Below are 12,339 nucleotides of genomic sequence, written 5' to 3' on the forward strand. Positions count from 1 at the left end.
CCCCTCACCTCAGAAAAAAATGCTAACATTTTGATAACGATTCTCCTCAGTAGCTTGAGATCAGAGGCAGCCTGTCCTCTATGCTTACTGACTAGCCTTTTCCAGTTACACATATTAACCTAAATGGAAGTTACTTACTTATTTATTTGTTTTCGCTCTGGAGTTGTTTCTAGAGGTCGGTCGGTTCTGTAAATTTTGTTGGGTGAAGGAAATGGATTTGGGAGACGGATTGGAGTTGGAGTTGTGCTTGGAATTGTTTTTCAATTTGAAGTACTCACCTGCCAGCTTTGGGGCCAACAAAGTATTTGGAGCCTTTTTTCATACGGCAACTGTATTCAAGAACTGTAAGGGGTGGCCTTGCCTCTCCTGCTCCCGCGCTCGCTGGGCTCGGGACGCCCAAGCCGCACCAGAGAGAGGGCAGCCCCGGCTAGAACGGCGGAGTTGGAACAAGGCTGACGGCCTGGGCCTCCCGGTAACCAGGCAACAGAGGCCTTAGCAACGGGGAGGGGGCGGGACCGGAGGGGAGGAAGTCGGAAGCCAGCAGCTAAACATCGCGAGAGTTGCGTTTGCGCGCGAACTGTAAGTACGTGGGTCTCGGGGGTCACGTCTTGACTGGTCGCGGAGCAGGCAGCTGGGGGAGGCGACAAACCCACCGGACCCAGCGACCTCCGTCACCCTGTCATGGAGACCTCAGCGCACAAGCAGCAGCAGCAGCAACCTGAAGGGGGCAAGATCAGGAACCTGCCCTGGTAGGAGGAGGCCCAGCAGCCGCGGGGAAGGGGGTCGGCCGCGCGGGGAGGTGGTGGCCGGAGTGGGCAAGTGGCAGGTCCCCACCCCGTCCTCGCCCCGCCGCCCCAGGGTTCGATCGGCACAGGGGTTCGATCTCGTGTCTTCTGACACTACCTTGACCTCCGTGGCAAAATATTCTTCCCTCTTGCCAAAATATTCTCTTCTCTCGGTACGATTATTGGTCAGATTCTAAACTAGAATAATATGATGATGATGATGACAACGCTCCCTAGTTAACTTTTATTTAAGTGACTTTCTATTAGATTAGCAGGCACCCTATTAGATGTTGGAATTTTACAGACACTAGGAAGAAGGTACTGTTATTCCAGTTTTACCAAAAGGTTAAATGACTTGCCAGAGGTCCAGAGTTGGAAAATAAGTTTGTATTTGAACCCAGCTGGTCCAGATTCAGAGCTTGCACTCTTAACCATCCTACTCACACAACTGTGTCTTAGTGATGGTTTAAAGAGTGAATGGATTTGACTTGATTTCTGAAAACTCCAAGTTGTTTCTTTTCAGTTTATTGTTATCGTAATAAAAATACGTAACATACAATTCACAGTTGTAACCATTTTAAAATGTACAATTCAGTGGCATTAAGTACATTCAGAATGTTATGTAACCATCCCACTATCTAGTTCCAAAATTTTTCATCATCCCAAATGGAAACCCCGTACCCATTGGCAACTCCCCATTCCCCCCTTCCTCAGCCCGTGGCAACCACTAATCTACTTTCTGTTTCTTATGAATTTGCTTATTCTGGATATTTCATATAAATGGAGTCATATGATACGTGGCCTTTTGTGACTGGCTGCTTCTTTTTTTAAAAGAAATTTTTATTTATTTATTTTGGCTGCACCGGGTCTTAGTTGTGGCACACAGGATCTTCGTTGCGGCATGTGGGATCTTTCATTGCGGCATTCGAACTCTTAGTTACAGCAGGCACGCGGGATCTAATCCCCCAGCCAGGGATCGAACCTGGGCCCCCTGCATTGGGAGTGCAGAGTCTTACCCACTGGACCACCAGGGATGTCCCGTTACTGGCTTCTTATATCAGTAACTGATTTCCTTTTATTGCCAAATAACGTTCCCTTGTGTGGCTATACCACCATTTATTTATCCATTCATCTGTTAATTTATATTTGGATATGAATTCAATTTTGGATTAACTTAGGTGCCCATCCAGGTTGAGATTATAGGCAGACAGCTGGAAAGATGAAATGAGAGCAGTTTTTCAGCACTATTGATATTTGGGGCCAGATATGTGGGGTGTCGCGGGAGGGCATGGGGGTTGTCCTGTGCATTGCCGCATGTTTAACAGCATCCCTGGTGCCTATCCGCTAGATGCCAGTAGTACCCCCCACTCAGCTTTGACAGTGGAACATGTCTCCAGATATTATCAAGAGTTCACTGGAGGACAAAATGGCCCCGGTTGAGAACCACTGTTAAAGGGTTTTGTATCTCTTTCTGTTTTAGTTAGGATATGAAAGGATTCTTTTGCACATAACAAAATGTTCTTGCCTTTATATATGTTGTAATCAATGCTAAATTGTATTTCAGGGTTGAAAAATACCGGCCACAGACACTGGATGATCTCATTTCTCATCAGGACATCTTGAGTACCAGTATGTATCCATGTGTCAGCGGCTGGTATCCTAGTCAAAGGACCTGAATACACTTCTTAGGAATGTTGTCTCTACTGAGTAATAATTTTGAAGGATCTGATTGAGCTTTATGGGATGTGGCTTTAAGAGCTGAGTCCTTCAGATTTTTCATTCCTGCATCTGACCCAGATTTGAACATATGGTTGAAGTACCTTCAGCCCAACTCGGGCCTGCAGTGAATGAGGCAACTCTCAGAGACTGATGGCCTCTCTCTTTCTCCCCCTGACCTTCAGTTCAGAAGTTTATCAGTGAGGACCGCCTGCCGCACCTCCTTCTCTATGGTCCTCCAGGGACGGGAAAGACATCCACCATCCTGGCCTGTGCTAAACAGCTCTACAAAGATAAGGAATTTGGCTCCATGGTCTTGGAGGTAAATGGGAGGTTTATTGTTACTCTCGAACGACTCCAGCCTCTTACTTTTAGGTCTGCTAGTTTTGTTTTACTTTACAAGTTAGTTGCCCTGCTGGTGGTTGGGAAAGAAGGAGACATAAGATGTTTTAATTCACTTTTTTTCTATAATTGACATTTTTGCCTGGACTGGTACAAGCTAAAGGGCAGTGGTAGGACTAGGTGTCTTTCTTTGCTGTTGCCAACTTTTACCCAAATCCTCAGTGGTTGCTCGGTTGATGGCTGTCTCCCATGTGCCCCCAGATCCCTTCTGCATGTTGCTCCATGCTCTTCTTGCCCCGCCCCGGAAGGCTGCGAGCTCTCTTGCCCTCTGGCTCCTGGTTGGGTTTGGCCAGCAGGGGCCTGGAAGGGGTTGGGGAAGGGAGAAGGATGCCTGGTCCTGCCCTGGGGGTCACGACAGGCCAACAGCTTTCCCACCCGCAGGGCACAGCACGCAGCCTTTCCCCCACACACACACCCCACCAGTGCCACTCCCCCACCAACCCCTTAAGACTTGGGGGTGATAATGGGCCCCAGTAGGCCTTGAGGTATTTGCATAGCCCTTGTGGTTTCCCCATACCTTACCGGCACCTTTTAAAGTATCTCTTCATTTAATTCTCTTCAAATTACTGAATTTGAGTATGCCATCTGTTTACTACTAGGACTCGAGCGATAAACTTAGCTTACGAAATTGTAAATATTGTCTATTGTAAGAAAAAAACTGTTTAACTTGCTTTTGTATTATAGAACCTTGCTGCCACCAGTGTTCTTACTTCATTGTATTAAAGACTTGGTAACTTCTGGGTTGCTCTGGGTTGTGGTAGCTAAAATTAGCATCATTCTGCTCGTGCCAGAGGCGCTGTTCACCGTGAGCAGACCAGTTAATTATCCCCCGGAGCACGTCAGTGATTTTGTCCTCAGAAGGGGGAGGAAACACACACGTTGATTGGCCTTTCAGAGTATAATGGAATGATCTAGTGAGTTGTAAGTTTTAAATATAACTGTCATCTTATTTTTAATGATTATCTCTTATCTGTCCTTAGAACTAGAGACCTAGCTTGCTGAGCAGGATTGATGAAAAGGCACATTAATTCACAGCTAGCACACCAACACGTTTTCTATTTATTTTGGCTTCTCTCTTTCACATTTAGCTGAATGCTTCAGATGACCGAGGAATAGATATCGTTCGGGGACCAATCCTGAGCTTTGCTAGCACAAGGACAATATTTAAGTAAGAATTCTTTGCATAATTTCTCTCCCTAAAGATTTTGATCAGTGAGGTGATAGAGTTTAATTTCTTAAATCCTCTCCTTTGCTAGTTTGTAAAAGTAAGGGGAAAAGAAAAAGGCTTTGTCAAAAGCAGTCATGAAAGAGAGATAAAGTACAGGAATGGTGGTAAGACATATTAAAATGCAAATATTAAAACAAAATATTATCTAAATCTATATTAGCAAGTTCTCTGGGGAAGCATTAATTTCATTACATCATAAGACTGGAGGAGCTAGTTTGAATTTAAACAAAAATGAATTGAGATCAGGGTGGATAACTAGGATGGTGGTAAAAAAAGAAAAAGAGGAAAAAGCAGCACTAGAATAGAATAAGAGGCTACTGGGTGGAAGAAAGATGAAGGTGCCAGAGGACATAATCTAACACAAATACAGAAATTAGACCTCCATGTGCTTTGACCACAGATGCCTGCTTTGGTCAGAGTTCTAGGAGAAATGAACTTCATGAGCCAGGGCCTGATGGCACAAATGTGAAGGTGCAGGTTTGGGCCTGGAAGTCAAAGGGAGATTGAAGAAGGCTTTTTAGGTGGTACCAATTGTTTTCCTAGGAAAGGCTTTAAACTAGTGATCTTGGATGAAGCTGATGCCATGACTCAGGACGCCCAGAACGCCTTGCGGAGAGGTAAGGAGCACAGCCGTGTACGGTGTGTATGGCTGAGGAATGCTTTGGAAGGAGAGTTAGCAACTTTGGACATGAGATAGGACGTGGCTTCTTTTCAATTTTCATTCATCTTCTGGCCCAGCGAAATCTCTATATACCTTTCACTGTGTATCCCACCTGATGACCTAGACAAAAATCTCTATACCGGTGGTTACCCCTTTTAATAGCGTAAAGACATTAGCCTTTTGGGGACTTTTAGGTATGACCAGACACTGGTGTTTCATCCTACTTTTCCGCTGGGTTCAATTTCAGGGTTGGGAATTTGTACTGTTTGATGGGAGGGAATGGGAAGTCTTTCATTTCTAAACTGCTAGATAGGTCTTTCTGCTGTTGGTACCGTTAGATACAATATAGCCAGGAAAATAACACTGGAAATTTAGTTGCACTCAGAAAGCCGACATGACTTCCCTACTTGCCAGGAGAATGATTGGGCCAGGAAAGGAGAGTATACTGTGATTTGTTGGTCTTAAAGGTGCAGTTAATTTCTTTGCAAGGACATTCTTAATCTGTCTCATTAAGATTCTGCGGTAGACAGCTAGGAGAGAAGATGATCTTTAGGAATTCTGGGGAGGGGTGGATTGCAGCCCATGTTTAAGAAGCGGAGGAGGAGGACAGAATATCTTCTGGTCCTAGAGGCTTTGGCCACCTTTCTTCAGCATCTTATTCTGTAGAGTCAGTCTGGGCAGATCCCAGCGTGAGAACGTTGGTACCTACAGGTTGAAACTGGTGTCATAGGCATCTCTGAATTCGGATTAATGCTTTCTCGAATGCTCTAAGGGTTCGAGACAAGGTCCACTGGAAAGTCTGCAAAAAGCCCCCCCCCCCCCCCCCCCCCGCCCAGTAGAAGGTGGCACATCATCCGTTTGCCAAATAGGATTTTATGCAAAAGGGCAGGCGTACTGGATTTCATATCTTAGTGGAATGGAACGGCAAGAGTGCCGGGATCACAGCCAGTCATGAAAAAGGAAGCATTTTGTCCAGTCCCGTGGACGTGACATGTGCATCAGCTCTGGGGAGAGAGTGGTTGGTCTCCAGGCTCACCCTCTCTCGCTGCAGTAGCTTTCCCACTTGTTTGCATTCTTGATTCCCCGCTTCACGTGACCGTAGGAAAGTTCAGGGTTTCTGGGTCCCTGGAAGAATCAGGATGGACGTGAGGTGGTTCTCTTTTCCCTTGCCAGTGATTGAGAAATTTACTGAAAATACCAGATTTTGCCTCATCTGTAACTATCTGTCAAAGATCATCCCCGCCTTGCAGTCCCGGTGTACAAGGTTCCGATTCGGTCCCCTGACCCCTGAACTCATGGTTCCCCGCCTGGAACATGTCGCAGAAGAAGAGAAGTAAGTATGTTGAAAAGCAGGGAAAGGGGGGCCTTGGGGACTGGGTGTCATGTAAGGCAGCTACTGGTACGTCTGAAGGCGATAACGTTTGTAAACAACTCGGGAGAGCCTGGCACAGGGTAAACCTCACTGTCTGTCGGCCGCCCTGGTAGCTCACAGACATTCTTCATAAAGGTCATTTGGTTCCTTACTGGAGTCCATCATCCTCCCCTAGAAGCGGTCCCACTTTCCTCCTACTCTTTGTCTTTGGAAACTGCACGCTGCCATGTCCCTCCCGTTAAGAAGCCTGTAGCCTTTCTCAACTAGCAGGGAAGGTCCTGAGACATCACATTCTGCGTGATCAGATGCCAAGCAAGTAGCCAGCCCGAGCTGCTGCTGATTCGACAGGTGCTTGGGCTCTGCGAGCGCAGATCTCGCCAGCACCCTCTCCTCTCCAGAGAACAGAATTCAAAGCTACCTGCTCAACACAGCAATGCTTGGCCCCAAATGATGGTCTTGCTAGACTTGGACTGGGCTGTGACTACTCACGTGAGGCCCACGTCCCCAGCAGCCAGAGCAATTTCTGGAGCCTGTAAATCAGGAGAGTATTGTTGACTCCGTCCTTCCCTTTTTTCTCTTTCATTGTTTCAAAGCCTTGATCTTCACAGTCCATCTTGTCCCCTCGGGGAGCATTTGTGCTCTCAGGGCCTCTATATCCCTCCTGCCTGTTTCCTTGCAGAGTTGACATAAGTGAAGACGGGATGAAAGCGCTCGTAACTCTTTCCAGTGGAGACATGCGAAGGGCTCTGAACATCTTGCAGGTAGGGCACCGCTCCTAGCACATCTCGAGTTGGCGCTTCAGAATACTTTTTCAAGATAGGCATAAGCAACAGCATGACCGATGTGTTAATTCAGAAATCTGGAACTGGTAAGACATCTCATAGTATGTCATAGATGTATGCCCACCTTTGTGTTTTGATTAATTGAAAGAATAATTTGTTGCAAATAAGGGAAAGATAGGGAAGGACTCTGCAAAGTAACGTAGCCGACAAGCAGTGGCCTCCTCTGATGCGGCCAGCTCTTAGCAGTGTAAAAAGTACAGGGCTCGAGCTCTCCCGTGCCCACCCGCATTGCTGCCTCCGCAGTTTCCTCCTGACCCTCCTGCAGCTCAGTGGCTGCAGCAGCCGTGGTGACTCTCCCCCTGTCTGCCCAGAGCACCAACATGGCCTTTGGGAAGGTGACAGAGGAGACCGTCTACACCTGCACAGGGCACCCACTCAAGTCAGACATCGCCAACATTCTGGATTGGATGTTGAATCAAGACTTCACCACGGCCTACAGGAGTATCCTTTCTCTTGTCCTTCAGTCAGTGCATTAGGTGCCCAAGGCCTGAACGTGGCCTCACAAGCTCAGGCTGCAGGCAGCACCTACACCCTACTGGCAAGACAAGCGGCTGCACGGGACACCTTTCAGCTTGTCATGGGAGCAAGATGTCTGTGGGGGGGATGGGTACTTGTCTTTCATGCCCCAAGTTGTTCCTGAAGGGCCCTGAGCTGGGTATGGCTTGAAGCAGCTTAACTCTCAGATGGGAGGGAAGCACTTAGACCTTGGGTGGAAGGTGCAGTCATTTTCAAGCAGTTAGTGTTACTCTTGTTTTGCTATGAAATTAAAATCTAGCTGTAGTGATGGAAAGCCTTTTGGGCAATGCATTTGGTTCTGTTCTCTACTAGACAGAGATATCTTTCATCTCCCTTAATGGAGGTGAAAACAGAAAAATAAGAACTGGGGTCCAACACGTGCAACTTCAGCGTGAAGGAAACAGCTGTGTTGGCATGAAAAGCCCTACTTTCAAGTCATTCTCTGCAGTATTTGTTCAGGAATTTGTTCCCTTTGCCTTAACTGCTCCTCTCTAGATATCATGGAGTTGAAAACTCTAAAGGGGTTGGCATTACATGACATCCTGACAGAGATACACCTGTTCGTGCACAGAGGTAACCTAGGTTCTTCCTCAGTTCAGAAGCTATGCAGAAGGTGGCATGCATTGGGGTTGAGGGTGGCTGGAGAGGGAACGTGACGCTTCGTTTTGGAAACAGAAACAGGAATGAAGAGGTGTAAACCCAGCCCCTCATTTTCAGTTTTGTTTTGCTGTTTATTTTTTTTATTGGATTGGCCAAAAAGTTCATTCGGGTTTAAATAAAACTAAGACACATTTTTAATTTTCGCAAAGAACTTTATTGAACGTATTCACTAACTGAATAAACTTTTTGGCCAACCCAATATCTGTGTGTCTGTGTCTTGCTTTTAAAACCTTGTTCCAAAAATACTTTTTTTTTTTCATAAATTCATTTTATTTTATTCTTGGCTGCATTGGGTCTTCATTGCTGTGCGCGGGCTTTCTCTAGTTGTGCCCAGTGGGGGCTACTCTTCGTTGCGGTGCACGGGCTTCTCATTGCAGTGGCTTCTCTTGTTGCAGAGCATGGGCTCTAGGTGCGTGTAGTTGTAGCACACGGGCTTAGTTGCTTCACAGCATGTGGGATCTTCCCGGACCAGGGCTCGAACCTGTGTCCCCTACATTGGCAGGTGGATTCTTAATCACTGTGCTACCAAGGAAGCCCCCCAAATACTCTTTTGACTTCTAGAATGCTGGGGAAAAACAGGAAAGAAACTCCTAAAGGCTAACTTATTTCCTCCAAGGGTCTGTATTTTACAGCAGTATGTTGGAGTTTGTATTTCTAAAAGGCTATTTTCCCCAAAGAGAAAGAAGGAGGAAGATCTAGCTTCACAAAACCAAAGCAGCCTCAACTAAACCATCTTTAGTTCCACACTTGGTCGTACGTCCTGTACAGAGAATTGCTTCTCTACCTTGAGAGCACATGTTAATCACCCCAGACCAATCCAGTTGGCCCTTTTGGGGGAGAACCAGACACGAGTGTGTCTTTGAGCTCTAAGTGATGTGCTCTTCAGCCTTGTGGAGAAGCTCTGCCTGTCCGGCAGCCACCTGCAGACACTTAGGTCCACGAACACTGTTCTGCCAGTGCCTTTCCAGGCCTCTCCCTGGCTGGCTGGCATGTGAAATTCTGCCCGAGAACATGGTTGGCTCAGGCCCAGCTCTGCACTTTGTGGATGCTGAGCATGAATCGACTTTGAAAAATCAATTATTTATGTTTTTTGTTTTTTAACATCTTTATTGGAGTATAATTGCTTTACAGTGGTTATGTTTGTTTTTAAAATTGGGACAGCAGGGCTTCCCTGGTGGCGCAGTGGTTGAGAGTCCGCCTGCCGATACAGGGGACACGGGTTCGTGCCCCGGTCTGGGAAGATCCCACGTGCCACGGAGCAGCTGGGCCCGTGAGCCATGGCCGCTGAGCCTGCGCGTCCGGAGCCTGTGCTCCGCAACGGGAGAGGCCACAACAGTGAGAGGCCCGCGTACCGCAAAAAAAAAAAAATTGGGACAGCAAGTGAGAACTTCGCTTTCACAGTAACTTACAGAGCGGCCCAGTGCTGACAGGGCAGTGTGGATGGCTCTTCCATCTTATGATCACTCTGGAACCTGCTCATTTTTCTTTTCGGCTACTCTACGAAGACTAAAATGAATAAAAACTATGAAAACCTATGCAATTTTTACCTCCTAGAGGTGTGGTATCTTGAGATCTGTGGCCTCAAGAGGTTAGTCTTACGTATCTGATGTGGAAACTCATACTTATATGATTTTTTTTTTATATATATAGTAGGTAATGACAGAGCCCACTCATTTGATTTTGTTTTTCCCCCAGTTGACTTTCCATCTTCAATTCGAATACATTTATTGACCAAAATGGCAGACATTGAGTGAGTATTTATTTCCCAGTTTTAATTCTTTTCCTCCTTTTTCCCCATTGTGAGTTGTTTCTCCTTGCTTGGTTTCAACTGTTTTGTCTAAATCATTCATATACAGTAGAGTTTAGTTTTTGCTGGAATTGAATTATTGAACGAAGCACAGGGAAGGGTGTGAGATGCTTATGTGAAGAACGTGGATAAACACAAAGACAGGTACAACTCGGTTACGCATTTGAGATAAAGGCCTCTCCTTCGACCTCAGAGGCCTGGTCCACCTTGGTTCCAGACATGCTCTTGTTATGTGGGAAGCCTGCTTCAGTTCAGACATCTAGGTCGTTTGGGGACGGCCAGCTATCCAGCTGTTATTAAGGCCTTCTGGCATACGAAAGCATATTACAGGGAAAGTAAACATAAACTCAATTTTCCACTTTGCCTGCTTCAGTAAACACAGTTATTAGCCCCCAGTGAAGCTGGCAGCTATCATTTAAGTAGACAAAAGCACTAGGTTCAAAATAGATGTCCACGTAAGCCAACTAATTTGCCGTCGTTGGCTTTCACACGTACCAATTAGGTCACTTCTTATCACTACACTGTGAGTAGCATGATTTTGCTTTCAATGGCTGGGCACTTGAAAGGTGGCAAGATGAAATACCAGTGTCTTGCTTTATTGACCACAGAACCACAGATACGGCAGCCAAACTTCCCAGTGAATTACGAGGAAGGGATTCTTAATTATAATTCCTCTCGATGCATTTTGCAGGTGAAGAAGTAATGCCTAATCACATAAATTTTGCATATCTGTATACAGCTTGAACAAAGTTAAGTTCAGAACACTGCTACTGGGAACAATTTTTTTTTTTAATTTAATATTCCCCCCCGCCCCCAGTTTGAATCAAATTTATAAAGGAGTGTTTGAGGCAACAAAAACATTAGGGGACACACACGAGATTGCTGCCCAGAATGAACTTCTCTCACCTCTTTCCAATCCTTCTCTGGCCAACTTTCAGTCTGACTGCTGTTGTTCTCTTCAAAAGGCAGCTGTTGTGATATTCTCTCTTCTTACCTTTTGTTTGATTTCTTTTAGGTACAGACTTTCTGTTGGCACCAATGAGAAGATACAGCTGAGTTCCCTCATTGCCGCCTTTCAAGTCACCAGAGACCTGATTGTCACAGAAGCCTAGATGCTGAGGACCACTTGCTGCCTATTCTCAGGCCCAGCAGTGACTGGAGAGCAGGGGACACAGTCATCCCCACTTTCGGAAAATTGTTCCAGGCATGGGTGGGCAGACATGTACCCAAAGTACCGTGTTTGTGGCTGGTTGGAGCAGGGATGTACAAAGCAGTTTTAAGGTACAGCTCTCTCACTGCACTGCCCATTTGTGTTTTATAAGGGGGGGGGGAAAGTAAAACCTTTTTAGCCTTAAGGCTTTTACCCTTCAGTTGCCTGGGTGATAGGAAATGGGCTACCCCATTTGGAATATCAGGCTTTCAAATCTAATACAGTCCAAGTGTCTTCCAACTCAAGGTAAAAAGAACATCTTCAGAGTTAAGTTTGTAAATCTGATGTGGCGCTACTTTAAACAGGTGTTAATGGATTTCTGGCCCAAACTATTACACTCTTATAAAGTGGACTCAGTTTTCTTTCTTACTTTAAAACTGGCCTTTTTATTTCTCCTTTTGAAGTAGAGGAGTTGCTAGCAGGTTCCCAACTGTGGTGTGGACAGTAGCAAAAACATTCATTTTAAATGATGCTGTTGGGGCCAGAGGTCATTCAACACTGGCTTGTTTAACCCAGGGCACATAAGACTAAGCCTGACTCTAAACCTGCAAGTGCTGAAAGGATTGAGACTCTTCATATTTAATCTAAATGTAATGCAGTTTATCTGCGAGCATTTGTGCTGCATGTGTGATAGTGTTCTGCACAATAAAAATAAAGCAGCTTGCTTGTTGTGTTACAAGTGACTCCTCTTTCCTTAGCCAATTACACAGACGCTGACTTGTTCCACTTGCATTTATATGAGAAAGCCTCCTCCGTCCCTGATATCAGAGAATCAACTTTCTTTGGAGGCTGTTCTTTATAAAGGTGTCCAATTCTTATATTATCAAAAGGGAGAAGGTTATGTGCATCACACACATAGGCCTCGCTGCCAAAGGACAAAAGCAAAGTCTGAAGCTAATGGCTGGGGGTGTGGGGTGAGGGGCTCAAGGAGGCGGCCCAGAGCCTCTCAGACTACACTGTACACGATATTTCAAGATAACCACAAAACTTAATTTTGCCCAATCCATTCCCAGCTGTCTTGTTGTACTCACTAGTTTTAAAAGGTGGGTTTTTTTTTTCCTTAATGGAAAAAATGAAACGGCAAGCCAAAAGCTTTTAACTTTCTTTCCTTCGATGAAAGCCTCTCATCTTGAAATGTTT

General features: G+C 45.7%; 1 protein-coding gene across 1 annotated transcript; it reads left to right on the forward strand.

Annotated features, from left to right (window-relative positions):
- Positions 1 to 552: 552 nt before the first annotated feature.
- RFC5 (replication factor C subunit 5) lies at positions 553 to 11,878 on the forward strand. Its single transcript, XM_067700759.1, has 11 exons — positions 553 to 749; positions 2,350 to 2,414; positions 2,687 to 2,823; positions 3,992 to 4,071; positions 4,675 to 4,748; positions 5,966 to 6,125; positions 6,844 to 6,925; positions 7,318 to 7,447; positions 8,018 to 8,095; positions 9,878 to 9,932; positions 11,005 to 11,878. Exons 1-11 carry the CDS (start codon positions 682 to 684, stop codon positions 11,099 to 11,101), a joined length of 1,026 nt encoding a protein of 341 aa, XP_067556860.1. The 5' UTR covers positions 553 to 681; the 3' UTR covers positions 11,102 to 11,878.
- Positions 11,879 to 12,339: the final 461 nt, after the last annotated feature.

The sequence above is a fragment of the Pseudorca crassidens genome, chromosome 12 (genome assembly GCF_039906515.1).
Source record: "Pseudorca crassidens isolate mPseCra1 chromosome 12, mPseCra1.hap1, whole genome shotgun sequence".
Taxonomy (NCBI): domain Eukaryota; kingdom Metazoa; phylum Chordata; class Mammalia; order Artiodactyla; family Delphinidae; genus Pseudorca; species Pseudorca crassidens.